Genomic DNA, 14,924 nt, shown 5'->3' with positions numbered 1-14,924 from the left:
AAAACTCCCATGTCTCCTTAAAGCAGCCGGCTGTAAAGTAACTGAACGGCAGCTTGTAAAACTGTTAGTGGTTATTAGACAACTATATCCTTGGTACCCCAAGGAAGGGAGCCTTGACACAAAAATTTGGGGAACAAATTGATCACTGGTTAATTTATACAATGGGTCTCGTCAAGGTGTCCCATCTAACAACTTGGAATCTGTGTCAAGTCGCTTTGAGATCTATTCAAGACCTTAACAAAAAAAAAAAAAAGAAACGTTTATGTCACTGAAAAAGGTTAAAACTTAATCTTTGCCAGTAACTCAAAAAACTTTTAATTGGACAAACTAAGTAAAAGAAGTTAATATTTCTTTGCAATGTCAGTTTTGTTTGAGTATGTTTTCTTTTAACTGCATGTGCTTCTCTTCTTCGCCAAAGACTCTGAGGCCTTATGAGAAACGCAGCCCTGGCACCAACCAGACCTCCTTTGGGGTCTGCTGCCTTTCTCTGGAAACCCCAAAAGTCAAATGGCTTCATCTCTGTTTAACAGCTCACTCCTTAAGCTCAGTAACCTATTTGAGAAACGAAAACTAGACTAAAATCTACCTGTTTTTGTTACCTTACTTTCTCTAAAACAGGGTGAAGCCTCACAGATAAGCTTTAACATTCTTTAGAAACACAATTTAAATCTGACTGTCCTTTTAAATGAGTGAGTTTTCTATTTTATCTATTTCCTTATTATATTTTAAACAAAACCTATAAAATCCTTATTGTTTCTCTTTATGTCTACATGTTCATGTACATAAATGTATGCTATGTCTACATGTTCATATGTTCATGTCTATATGTGTGTTTGTATTGTCTGCATGGTACCAAATTGGCTTATATTTAACGTGTGCTCATTAAATAAATAAGTGTACTTTTCAAGTTCACATGACTTTAATTTTCTAAAGTTTTGATAAAAAAAAAAATATTTTCAAAATTTGATTTAAATCTTTTGCCTAATTTGTCTTTAGGTCAATATGCCTCCTCCTTATCTCAGCTCTGGCTCCTGGCCATGCTGGGAGAAACAATATCTATTAGACATTATCTTTGTGAATGCTGCCCTCTGCCTTAAGCTCCACATGTCCTCTCTGGATTCCACATGGCCCTAAATGCCATCTGTGTACTTGGGACCCAGGATGGCTGGTGAAAGGAGACCTATGCCCAATATCTCATAGGCCCTAGTTAACATTATCTGATAAGGGTATAGATTTAATGCACCAAGTTTTTGGCTGGGAAATCATAAATATTTATTTGGTAAAAATAGCTGAGGCTCAAACTGGGCTTTGTATAATCTGCTCTGACAAATGGACTCCCATTTACTAACCTGAATGTATAAAAATGTTCTTATCAGCACACATCTTTGCCTGGGTTTACTAATCAAACAGGATTACATTTGTCTTTGCTAGAGGCTCTTAAGTTGTGAACCCAGCCAAAACCAGAAAAACCTTTCTATAATTTTTAGACAATTGAGGCCAATTTAACATTGATAGAAAAAAAACAAGTATGTAAAAAAGAGGTGATAGAAAGCTATGGATATGAGAATGTGGCTGTGGTTAGAAAGGCTAAAAAAAATATACATATATATATATATTTATTTATGTAAGAAAGCATCTGGTACAGTGTATTTTTGTCCTAAAGTAACATGACTGACTATTTAGGAAGTAGGAAGTATAGGACAAAAACAAAAAGTCTGTGTAAGTCGTGTTAATGGTTTGTACAGGTTAATTTATAAATTTTTTTTTAAAAATTGGCGAAAATTAAAAACAAATTTTGTATAAGTTTTTCTAAAAATTAAACATCAATATCAAAAGTATTCTGATACAAGTTTAGAGTTTGTTCTCCTATGTTGGAACAAGCAGATTTTCTAAAAGCACTGAACTGATCTTAATAGAAAATTGGAAGAAATTCTATTTATCTTTTAAGATATCTGGCTAGGAAATATTTCATCTTTTATTATAATTTCTTGTGCTCTCTGCCTTTGAAATCCTTTGTCACTTTGGTTTTATTTTTGTAGTGATTTGTGATCTTATTTAACTAAGTGTTTTAAGTCTTTGTTATTTGACAAACTTTCCAAAACTAAATTCTGAAAGCTCAACCTTTTGACTTAAACTAACTTTGGGAGGTTCCAAGGACCCTGGAGCTAATCACAGATAGATTAGATGACAGACTGACAGACTGACAGACAGACAGACAGACAGATAGATATAATAGATATATTAAAACCAGCTGGCTTAAAATTAGACTATATAAAAACATTATCAAAACAAGAAATAATATTTGACCTTCTTTGGTTTTACTAAGATATTATTAATGTGTGTTCCAAAATCTTGTAAGGTTCTTGGCAATCTGTGTCTTAATATAAATGCTACCGGTCATAATTTTGGTTCAAGTATAATTTTAAAATGTTATGTCAATATTTCATAAAAAAACTCTGACAGGTACAGTTTCCTGACAAACTTTGAGTTCATACCTTTGAACTGAATTTCCAAAATTCTAATGAAGAAACTGATGGGTTTGTGAAATTACTCACCAAGGTCAAAACAACAAAAGTTAATTACATAAAACTAATGAACTGAATAAAAGGAATTATAGGTTTTTACAGTTTTTATTTTGAAACATCGCTCATTAATGTCTTGTTTTCCAGATTTAAGAAAACTCTCTCCCTTAAGCTATCTATAACTAACAACAGTCTGGTAAAATATAATTTAAAACAGAGATAAAAGCATTTGTTTTCTCCCTATTTGATCCCCCCCAAAATTTAAAAACTTTTGAGTCCTTAATGATTATTATGGCAATGTGGCTATTTACATAAGTTCAATATAAATTAACTCTCTCTTTATAACAGGATATAATTTAAAACTTTGGTTATAAAATAGCATGTCTCTTCTAAGTTCCTGACCCCTCTCCATGTTGCCCTAATTTGGCCTAACTGCTGCTTCATCTTTCCCTCTGACATGGGACATGACAACCTGGGAATGAGCCTTCCCAGTACCAAGGGATCTATACAAAGAAAAGTAAAACCTTTTCAATCTAAAAACTGATCATCAATGCTTTTATAAGGAATGCTTTGATCGTAAAGGGGGAAATAATATCTTGTCTACAAAAGCAGTTCTTTAAAGTTTCACGGCCTTAAAGAGGATACTCATGACTTGGATGAGACATCCTGTTCCTAAACAAAAGATTTATAATTGATCAAAAAATTTTACAAAGATTAGATGCTTTGGAAGCAGTGATGTCCTGGATGGGTGAACACCAACAAACTCTTTGAGAACCCTATTCCGGAGTTTCAACAACTGGCAATAGCATCCTAATTCACACCGCCAGGAATGATGCCAATGCAACGGCCCTGAGAGACCAACGACATCATCAGTCCCCACCTGGGATAAATTAAAAGGACTTGCCATGCTAAAATGATATTAACTTTACTTTAACAAAATGTCTTTGTCTTAACTGTGAAACCTTGATTATAGCGTTTGCTTTTTCTTTTAAAAAAAATAAAAACGGGGGAAATGTGGTGTACACTAACATTAATAAAGCAAATGTATTTTACAGGGCCTAGCTTCCAAAGCCCTGTAATTTCAGGTATAGCCTAACTTTTTAGAATTACACATAGAAATGTTAAGCTTGTGAAAGACAGGAAATTTTCCCCAAGCTAAAGTCTCTGTTGTAGATAAAGAGAAATTTTCCCCAAGCTAAAGTCTCTGTTGTAGATAAAGAATTGTAACACCAAAATTGCTGGCTCCAAGGGCAGATGTCCTTGGTGCAGCTAAACCTAATGACTACTGCCATGACAATTATCTTACTGTTCCTTTTGTAACCACCTATGTTCATTTTCTGTAACTTTATGGGCCAGAGAATAAATACTAAGAGAAGACCCTAGTTCAGTGTTATTTTCCAAGGAAGAATGCCTCTCTCTTGAGGGTTCCGGGAAATTAAACCCTTCAGGGCTTCTCACTGCTCAGAAGAAATGGGCTTTGAGTAATCCTTTGCGTCTCCATCACCCTGGGGGAGAGGTGACACAACTGGGCACATACAGAAGACAGCCTACGAGATAATGATGCCCTCAATAGGCAAGTGCACTCCTCAGACGTACTGCCCAGCCCACCTATTACGTAGACTAGGATATACTGAGAAACTCAATCATAAGGCAGGTTTAGCCTAAATTCACCAAACTGGAATCTCTGTGGGTAGGAAACCCAAACACACAACACATTACAAAACCAAACAGAACAGATTTTTGGATAATGCAGTGCCCTGTGGCTTTAACATTTCTCCTACAGATAATTGTCTGATGCACTACTGAGTCTGGTGGGTCCTTAGACTTGCAAACCACTGTTCCCAGCTTTGTCCACAATTATGGTGCATGGCTCTGCACTTAACAGACAAACATCAAGCACTTATCCTGAATCCCTTATTCAAAACCTTTGGAGCTAGATGTGTTTCAGAATTCAGAATTTTTGAGCTGTTAATACTTTAGTATATCTAAGGAGCATGTACTATATGAGGACCCCAGGAAATCTAGAGTAGCACCCTACAATTAAAGAAATTAATATTTCTTCAGCAAAATTTATGAATATTTACATAAGTGGAATCAATAAAAATTATATATAGCCTTAAATGAGGTCAGGTCATGTTTTGCTTTTAAATAAGTTTTGTATCCAAACTTAAAAAAAAACAAAATAAAACAGTTGTCAGTGTTTTTTACTTTTCAGAAATATAGATGAGAGATTCAGAATCCATATAGAAAACACTATGCTCCAATATCTATTAAAAGTTCATGAGACACTGTCACTGATGGGACTGTATCATATCCCCCAAGGATACCAAGGTGGAAAAGGGGCCTAAGAACCACTGTAAAACTCAAAAGGAATTTAGGAAGGAGGCACATGCAGAATCCAAGAAATGATAAAACTAGCCCAGACAGAATGCAGTGGAAAGAAATCCCAGCATCTCAAAGGTGCCACAGGTATGGGAAACAATCAGCTCATATTGGAACAGAAAGTCAGAGGCCTCAAAGAGTATCCTCAAGAAAACAGTGAATTCAAGCCAGTAAATATTCTGATCAAGAAACTGGCTGATCTGAGCTACAGGTAAAGGCATATGCTTCTTTTGTCGACAAGAAATAAAGGCAATTAGAAATTCAAGGATAAAAAGCTGTATAAATAAATTCAAAGCAAATTACACCTTGCCTGATTCACAGTAACTCTTAGAGACCACCTCCACTTGCTTAAGCCAAATACTTTGGAATCATCCTTGAGTCCCCTCTTAATCTCATCCCAAATCCAATCTGTCAGACATCCTGTTAGCTCTACCTATAAAACAGATCCAGAATCCCACAACTGCCAGCCCACTGTCCAGGCTACCATCATCTCCTGCAAGGATATTACAACAGGCTAGAGAGTCTCCCCACTTCCAACTTTGTCCCCTTAATTCAGTAATCAGAGGGATCCTATTAAAACAAAGAACAGATTATGTTCCTCCTTGATCAAAATCCTCCAATGATTTCCCATCTCATTCAGAGTAAAACCAAAGTACTTACTCTGACCTACAAGGCCCTATATGAACTGGCCCCCATGACCTCCAGGCAAACTCCTGCCTTGAGGCCTTCCCACTGGCACATCCCTTTGCCCAGACCCTCCTCCATCAAGTCTTAGCTCTCATATCACCTTCTCAATGAGGCCTACACTGATTGTCCTTATGAAAACTACAACTACCTCCTGTCCTACGTCTCTCCCCATACTCATCTCCAGCTCTCATTTTTTCATTACGCGTATTACTTTTCTATTATAATTTACTTATTTATTAATTATTGTTTATGGTCTATCTCTCCCAACTAGACTGTAAGTCTAGGAGAGCAGCATGTTTTTCATTAATGTATGCAAAGTACCCAGAACAAGGCCTGATCTGTAGTAGAGGCTCAATATCTGTTGATGGACTCCTTTGTCTGTGATATTTTGAATATTCTCCTTTAAACATCAGTATTATGGTTCAGAAAATTACATTTCCTTTTTTCTGATTCCATCACAATTATTAGTTCTTATTGTAAATACTGCTTATAGATTTACTTTTAGAATTTACCTGTAGATAAAGTATGGACAATTTAAATATTAAGCCCTTACCATTATAAAAATGATACTATGAAAGATGGAGGCTGAAGGTAGAAAGAAAAATAGAAATATTGACATTAATGGATGAAAAAATAGCAGCTTAAGTAGGTTAAAATTATACAGGTGACCATAAAAAATGGATAATAATTAAAAGACTGAAAGATTGAAGAAAAAGGGGATGTACTGAATAGCATAGGTAAGCTAATTTCCTATTGTCATTAGACTTTAATAAAAAAGAGACACATACATAGTTGGAGATGTGGAAGTCACCACCGTGAAGCATCTGCAACCTAAACAGTTGAAGATGATTCTTTCCAGGGAATAAAACTGGGGTGTAGAATGGGAAGGGGAAGATACATCAACTTTATGTTTTGTTCCCTTTGGTACTATTTGAATTTTTTTTAACTTCATAGATATAACACCTACATAATAAAAATAAACAAGAATAAAAAATCTACCTCTAGATTTAGCCCAGTAGGGGAGAAGAGAGCCACACACCTGGGCTCCATTGCATTGCCTCCTAGGGAAGACGTTCCCATTCAGGATGCTTGATGAGACACCACAATCCAAGAATGACAGATGGTGGGGATGTAAAGCCTTGCTATTCATGGTGGGTTACTGATGAGCACAGTATCACTGTGCTAAACAATGTTCTCTTTAATAAGGAGCCTTGAGAAATGTCCTTTGGTCTTAGTATTAACAATTTCCCATACTGGCCAGCAAGTAAAATTGTCCCTGCAATTCTGAGGGACACCAATTTTGCTTTGACTATGTAGAAATTGTGAAATGGTTAATTTATCATTTTTTCTCTTTTTGTTAACTGCCAGAAAGCTTAGAGCCAAATCTTTGGCACACCCTAGGAAAACAAAGCATTTTGTGGCCCATCACTCATGTGGTAGCCTTATCCCCAACTCTGCCCTTTGTCCCCACTTTTTTCCTTTTCCTTTGCTTCATTTTTCCACCATGACTGCTTCATATGCATAATTTAAGCAATGTTTAGTCCTTTTTTTCTTGGGAGATGGTAACACTTCAGAAAAATGAATAGAGTAAGTAACAGAATCATACAGGTGTGAGTTCACAAATCTCTCTTCTTACACATAAGGGAACTGAGGTCCAGAGAAGGAGTGGCTTGCCTGAGGACACACAGCTACCTACTGGCAAGGCTGGGAGCAAACTGGGTTAGCTCAAATAACCTAATAAACAGTCAAGCCCCTGGTGAGCTATGAAAGACTAGGCAGGGTACCCTCAGGAGAAATCTCTGGCAAATGAGCCCATGCTACCTTTTCTGGATGGCAGGTAAAGTGAGGCTCTGCCTTACACAGAGGTAACAGGAAGAGAAAGATTCTCCTTTCCTCCTCCTAATCAACCTCCACCCAAATTAGCTGTCTTTGAAAAGAGATAGAAACTAAGTAGTCACTAGAAACCTGATTTTTTAAAAAAAGTATTAGAAATAGCCTTAACATTAAACAACTGTTATATGCAAGCTGTGTGTGGAACATTGGCTTCTTTCAGCCTCAGTTTCGTAAAATAGGTGTAATACCTGTTGAAATGAAAATTTTAAAAAAAATACGTAAAGTGTCCCACACAAAGTAGACACTCAAAAGTTAGTTCCCTTCTCCCTCACTTTGGGCTCTTACATGGCAAACCCTAGTAACTTACATTTTTTGACCTATTGTAGAGTTTTCCTGAAAGAGCAAATCAACATCAACATCAAAGTTGCAAGTGGTGATGCACCAAGTCATTCCTCCTACTACCTGCAAGACACAAACAAAATACTTGTTTTCTCTAATTTGGGGAGAAGAGAAGAAGTAAAAGGTAGATAAATCTTACATAGTTCTTAAAAACTCTGTAAACATACAAAATTATATACCTTTGGAGAGAGAGAGAGAGAGAAAGAGAATGTGTCCTCCTTACCTATATTTCATCTAAAGTAGACTGTTAAAATTTTCTGCAGTGGTGGAAATGTTTTGTATCTGTACTGTCCAATACAGTAGCTACTAGCCACATGTGGCTACGAAGCACTTGAAGTATGGCTAGTGCAACGACTGAAAAACTGACTTTTATTACTAAATGGACATATCATACATAGAGCCTCTTCACAGTGAAGAGAACAGATGTTAATTCTCAGCTGAGAGAAGTTTTAACCCAGTTTCAGGAAGGTGTCAGATTCCAAAGGAATTACATATCTTACAGACCAGATGTAGGCAGCAAGGCTGACATTTTGTGGCTCAGTACTTAATTTCCATACATCTTATTTTTCTCACCTACCTAATGGAGTTGAGGATCCCTGCTCTACTTTTCTTACAGCATTTCTCTGAGATGCAAAAGAGACTAAGGCTAAAAACCCCTTTTGAAACAAAAGCCTTTTCAGACACAGCTGGATACTAGAAAAAACAACAGTGAATCTTACCCCTGGCTGTGTTTTAGACTCATGTGAGATGCCTGATAAAATACAGATTCCAGTGCCCCAGCCCAGATTTAACAAACCAGAACTTCAATGGGGGAGGCCTGGATATCTGTATTATAAAACAACCCAGGGTGATTCTGTTATGTGCAGCCAGGACTATACTGACTGCAGCACTCAGCTCTGGCTTCCCAGAGTTTTCCTGACCTGCCCTGTCAAGATTTGGATGCTTCTTTTCTGTGCATAGTCCAGTGTAGTACTTACTGCACCACACCATTTATTCTATGCATGTTGGTTCACTTGTCTCTCTTCCCTACTCAATAGAAGTCATGTTCTTTGAGTGCAGGGCTACCCTCTGTACCCTCTCTTTATCTCTGTACCCTCAACACCTATTTACTATGTCTTATGCATAATAATTGTTCAAGGTTCTGCTAAACTGAAAGACACCGTTCCATAGTGATTCCTCACTTCTCCAAACTCAGAGCGTTTACTATACATAGAATATCTGTCAGTGGTCTGTGAGCCCATTGACTTGGGACAGCTAATTATTAACTCTGATTATTTTACTTTACATAAACCTTATAATCCCCACCCAAACTGTAAGTTCCTTGAAAGGAAGAACTATTTCTTTTGCTTCTTTGCCTTTACTAAAGCTTTGTGCACAGAAAGAGAATTCAACCATATCTACTGAAATACCATTACTTGCTTTGAGCAGGAAATTTGAATACTTACATAATGAATCTGAATTAGGTAAAAATGAAAACATGGAAATGGAGAAAGTAGAAACACAATCTCTTCCTCCTTTCTCTACCACAGTTAAACCATGCCATCCTGACAAAAACTAACTAATGGTTAGAAAGGTTTCCTCTTACCTTGTCAAAAGGTGACAAGCCTTTAATTCTTGCCCTGAAATACCCAGCTGCAACCAAGAGTTCCAGAATTTCAGTCAATTTGACATTTTGTTCTTCATCTTCTCTTGTTTCCACCTAAAACAAAAGGTAAAAGTATGGCTGTTAAAAGCTATCTTGAATGAAGGAAGGCCAGGTATATCTGCTGATGCCACAATCTCACTGACAAGGAGCAGGTAACATTGGCTTTATCACTGCACTAGATTCTCTGCAAAAATTCAGCAAGCATCACACAGATGTACATGGACAGTGCTGCTGGAGGCACAAAGAACAAGGTCCCCAATGAGTTGTTAATCGTCATAGCTGGGGGAGAAGACTATTCATCACATGCTGAAAGAATCCAGGGAAAAGGAAGATTAGAGCACATTACCTCCCTTTTCTCTAACACATGGTTTACTTGACAGGCTTCTCGACTAGATTATAAGCTCCTTACGGACAGAAACAAGGTTTTTGTTTTGTTTTGTTTTGTTTTTAAAACTTATACTCATCCAAGTCCTGGAAGTTACTGACAAGAGGGGTAAGAACGAAGAAGGGAATTCAAAAATGTATCCCTCTCTGCACTTCCCTTTTTGACCTCTAAAGCAAATATAAGGAAAGCTTTCAACCCAAGTATATTAAAGGGTGATTACTGCCACAAATAGGATTGCTTTAAAAATAATGAATTCATCTAATATATGTGAATTGGGATTTGATTTAAAATTTTTAATTTATATCTTCTCTTCACCCAGATGTTTACTTTTTACCTAGATCTGTCTAATATTCTAGTACTTTTGCATTCATTTACTTTTATGAATTGCCTTTCCTCTTTTCTATTATAGCAGAAAATCAAAAACCACTTTTCTATACAAAATAACACCAAAGTATCCTGGTTCAAATTCTTGTACTCATCTCTGATTACCCAACAATGTCTGCTAAATATTTCTTTACTACGCATCTCACATTTATCCTCCCTTCCCTTTTATCCACATTTCATGCCAGGACTATTGCAATTGCCCCTCAATCTTTCTTCACTGATAAGTTTGTCTTGCTCACTCCTTCCTAAATCGCTGCTTTCACATTATCCCTCTTCAACTTATCCCCCAGCCCTCATCATCAATGCATCATATACTGTCTATTACATCATACGCTGTCTATATGATACACTCCAAATTTCTTGGTTTGGCATTCAGATCTTTGGCTAATCTTTTGGCAATTTATCTTTTCAGCTTCATCCTTTGTCTCCCCCCAAAACAATCTGGACACAGCTATGACCAGCCTAGACAGGTATTGCTTGTTCCCATTTCTTCACTGTTTATACCATCCCCCATCTCTTGATATTCTCCAACAATCCAGAAATCACCTTCAAATTCTAGCTCCTATTTGATGTCATCCCTTACAAATCCAGTCTAAAATGGCTATTCCTCTGCATTTCTATTTTATTTATAATCCATGCCATTCTTACAATTGAGTATCAACCACTTCTGAGTGACATGTCTGGTGTTATGTAAATGTCTGTCTTTCCAACTGACTATTGGCTGATATTAGGTGAGGGCCTATATATTATACACTTAGTTTGCTCCTCTGTACCAAAACAGCATTAGGCTCAAAAGACACACTTATTAAATATGAATGGCATTCAATCATTTCATAAAGTATATGACCTAAACCAGTCACGCATTAACAAAATGTTTTCACAGTCATGACGTTGATAATGGAAAGTCAAGTTTATTTTGAAATACAAACTGCCAGGAAAGGGAGTATACATACTAACATATAGTTGAACGTGGAATTACTAAAGTGACTGAATCTCTTGAGATGGGGTAGCAGTAGAGTGGGAGAGGCGACAGCCTTGAGCCACTGCTCATTTTACTTCTCTCTCTCCCAAATCATTATGGTTCAGCCTATCGAAGATTCTGAAGATTAGCATTCACTAGTTCCTAGTGGACATAAAAAATAAAGTAATATTAATTACTCACACCTCTTCCTTCTGCAAGTATCTAGTAGGGATGAAAAAGATCTACAAGTGAAGAGACTCAAAGAAAAGAGAAGCTGAAGAGCAGTTATGGTTCACAAGGATAAAGGAGAAAAGAAAATGGGATGATATTTTCTTAAAAGTCTTGTGCTATAAAACAGGAACCCTTCATTTGTTCAATAATCAATTACCATGAAAACATCACTTATCATGAAAACACTTCCAAGAAGAGGGCAATACAATATGGAAGGATAATCCCTGCCTCAACTCCTCTCTAATGAGCACCCACAGGCCACCCCTTTGCAGAGGCGTGGCCCAAGCTTCTCATCCACTCACTCCTAGAATGGAGAAGTTTACTTTTGCAATATAACCTGTAAAATAACTTTTTAGAACAAGACACTGAATGGGAATATGTGACTCCAAATTCACTTTGTAGATTAACACTGAAGCAAAATGGAAAAGGGCCACTGGCTAATACTCAAGGAATGAAAGAATATCCTCTTTGAAGACATCAAAAGCCACCAAGGCGGTTAATACATCCAGTTGTTAAAACTAAAATTCTGATAAAGATGAATGACTGTGAGCTCTTAAACCAGGCACAATAAACTTTCAATTGCCTTGCACTGCAGTTCATGTAAGCTGAAAGGCAGGGCCAAATCTAGATATCTTTCTGGTCCTCACATATGTAAAGGGTGAAAAAAAAATTTTAATTTAAGGAATTAACTGCACTAGTGACAGCCAGATGACACAGACTATCTATATTCATATGTACTGGTCTTTGAACTAAATGATAATAATTTGATAATATTCACCCTGACTGCCTCCTAATTGCCAGGAACTGCCTGAGGCTCTTGGAAAACAATGACAAATCAGACCCAGCCTCCTAGCTGTCCATGAATGGTTAAACAAAGGACCGGAGCAGGTTGCTTTTTACTTTAGAAAGACCACCATCAGTAGTACTGTGAGACATTGGGTTGGAGGAATTTAAGGTAGACCGGACAGGAGTCTACAGTGAAAGGCCTGGCAAAAACTTGATGGGAGCCTAGAATAACGAAGTAACCAAAAAAACAGCAACAACAACAACAACAACAAAAAGGCAAAACCAAACATATAGAACCCTTCAAATATCAAAATATAGATCCTACTCTTCACAATACTGGGTCCCAAAAAAGCAACATGCATGTGAGGTTTTACCTAACACAAGGGTTCTGACACCATCATGCTTGTTACATTTTCTTAAGACAACAAAACAGACTTACATTGTGGGAGCACACACTGAAGTGTCTTCCCATCACTATATCCCCAGCTTCTGGGCACAAAACACAGTAATCCCTTAATTAGTGGGTAGTGGTGGGGTGAAGGGACTGCGGATTTGGCAGGGGCACAGAGAGGCAAGAGTGGCCACAGGCGGTTAAGTATGAAGGGCCCACTGACCATGTCAAGGAGTCAGTCCCCTAGCCAAATGCCTGCTTTAGAACCTTAAGCGTAGACTCCATTCCTTTCCAGAATCTAGTCTAGTAAACTTTTCTAGGTTTTGAGTAAATCAACTACAAGGGAAGACAGATGCAAACTAGCTAAGTGGTATTTGCAGCCAAAAGAAAATGAATGCACTTCCCCCTTATTCCCATCAAACATGGAAATCCAGAAACCACGGACCAGCCTGTCCCTAGCACCAATGAGTACTTAATAACACCTCTGGAAAAGCACCCACTATTCTTCTGAAGCAGCAGCAACGTTTCCTCCCAGGGCTCCGTCCCAGCCACACAGCACCACTGGAGAGTGCCTCCCCACCCGAACACCGCGGCGGCTGACCCAGCCGGTCACAACCCCAGCGCACGCTTGGCTCCAAAACTTCCTCCTGCCGCTCGGTCCCGGGTAAATGCAGGGAGGGCAGCATTCCCTCCGGACACCAGGGCGGGTGGGGCTGTTCGTGGGGACCCCGCGGGCCCCGCGAGGCGACGACAGGCGCCCCAAGGTCACCGCCCCGTGCACAACCCAAGCCCGGACCGTCCAGGAGCGCGCGTCTCGTGACTCGTGCGCGCAGCAGCCTCGGCCCTCCGGGCTAGCCCTGCGGCGCCAAGGGATGGGGGTTCTGCTGGGCACAGCGGGAGAGGTGGGAGCCCGGGGTCCCGCGACGCGTGGGGCTGAGTAAGGGCAGGCGTCGGGCTCAGAAGGCCACCTCTGCCCCAGGGGACCCGGGAGCGGTTGAAGTTCGTCTCCACCTACCCGCTACCCCCTCGCCCAAGCAAGGGGACGACCTGCTCTCCTCCCTCCGCGGACAGGGCCGGTGCTTCCCCGCGGTGGGCACACCTGAGGAAGGGGGCGGGGCTCCCCAAGCGCACCTGGGGCCCCTCTCTGCCCGCCACCCCGCGAGCTCGGCCCTCTCCTCAGGAACCTAGACGTGTCAGGGAGAAACGGGTCCTTACCTCCGCGAGACCCTGGCCCTCCGGCCCTTTGGGCAGCCCCATGATCCAGCCGGGCTGACGAGCTGCAGCGGTGAAGCCTGCAAAGCGTCGGAAGCTGTTCCTGCCGCCAAGCTGCTACCGGGGTGGAGTGCAAAGCGGAAACTTCCTACGCCGCCGCCGCCGCCGCCGCCGCCGCCAGCCCCGAGCGCCGCCGCCCGGCGGAGCATGCGTGCTGGGGCGGGAGCGCGGCGCAACTGCGCCTGCGCGACGGCAGCCCGGGAGAGGCTGGGCCCGGCGATAGGATCCGGCGTTGTGAGGGAGTTTGGTGCCAAGGCTACTGATTTGTCTCCGAGGTGCTTCATGAGAAGGGTTATTCCTGCATCTTAGGGACATTTTGCATTCCGTTTCCCTTTCCTGCTTCTCAGGGGCATCTGTGCCCCAACTGAGTCCGGTCCTCTCCGCGAGCTCTTCGGGCGCCCACTCGCTCCCAACTTAGACTCCGAGCACAAATGAGCTTGAGGTTCCAGACCCAGGCCTGATTCTAGCCCTGATTAACGCACACTTAGGCAAACTTCTCGATGTATGGACCAGGAACGGAGCCTGCGAGAAAGGATTTTTCACGCCCGCTGTCCTCCCTAGCTCCCTGGCCGGTGGCATCCTGATCCCAGGAAACCTCGCTTGGAATAATGATCCCCACCCCGCCACATCCCTGGTTTCTGGATCTTCCTGAAGAGGGACATCTCCGAGAATGCGGACTCCTGTGTTTACGTCATTTTAGCTGCCACATCACTTACATGATGTACACCTTGTCTGTCCCAGAGGATGTCAGCTATATAGAAGGGTCTGCCTGGCCATACGCCCCGCACTCGCTCCATAATGGCCTCCCAGCTTTTTTCCTTTCTTTTCTTTTTTAAGCCACTTAGAACGAGGTGACTTATGTGAAAACTTGTGTTAGAGAAGAGACCCTTCCCTCTGTGTGTAAGGGAATGGGGAAAGTGTGAGACTACGAGCTCCTTGAAATCAATGATGTTTTATGTTTGCTTTTTCCCCCTCTTTGCATGCCTAGCATTTTAAAAAGCAGGTATTCAGTAAGTACTTACTGTTGAAGAAATTATTTGTTCCGT

At 40.3% G+C, this 14,924-nt stretch overlaps 1 protein-coding gene across 3 annotated transcripts in view; it reads right to left on the bottom strand.

Moving 5' to 3' along the window:
• Positions 1–13,991, bottom strand: part of CCDC93 (coiled-coil domain containing 93) — a 100,140-nt gene extending 86,149 nt beyond the window's left edge. For all 3 annotated transcript variants that reach the window (XM_063100484.1, XM_063100501.1, XM_063100494.1), the window contains exons 1-3: positions 13,822–13,991; positions 9,409–9,522; positions 7,792–7,886 (exon numbers count right to left, since the gene is read on the bottom strand). In XM_063100484.1, coding sequence (XP_062956554.1) covers positions 7,792–7,886; positions 9,409–9,522; positions 13,822–13,863 — 251 coding nt within the window. In that variant the 5' untranslated portion in view covers positions 13,864–13,991. The remainder of the gene's footprint in view (positions 1–7,791; positions 7,887–9,408; positions 9,523–13,821) is intronic.
• Between the last annotated feature and the right edge of the window lie 933 nt (positions 13,992–14,924).

The sequence above is a fragment of the Cynocephalus volans genome, chromosome 1, assembly GCF_027409185.1.
Source record: "Cynocephalus volans isolate mCynVol1 chromosome 1, mCynVol1.pri, whole genome shotgun sequence".
In the NCBI taxonomy this organism is placed as follows: domain Eukaryota; kingdom Metazoa; phylum Chordata; class Mammalia; order Dermoptera; family Cynocephalidae; genus Cynocephalus; species Cynocephalus volans.
The sequence above is the reverse complement of the archived record's forward strand: the minus strand, read 5'-3'. Positions and strand labels throughout refer to the sequence as shown.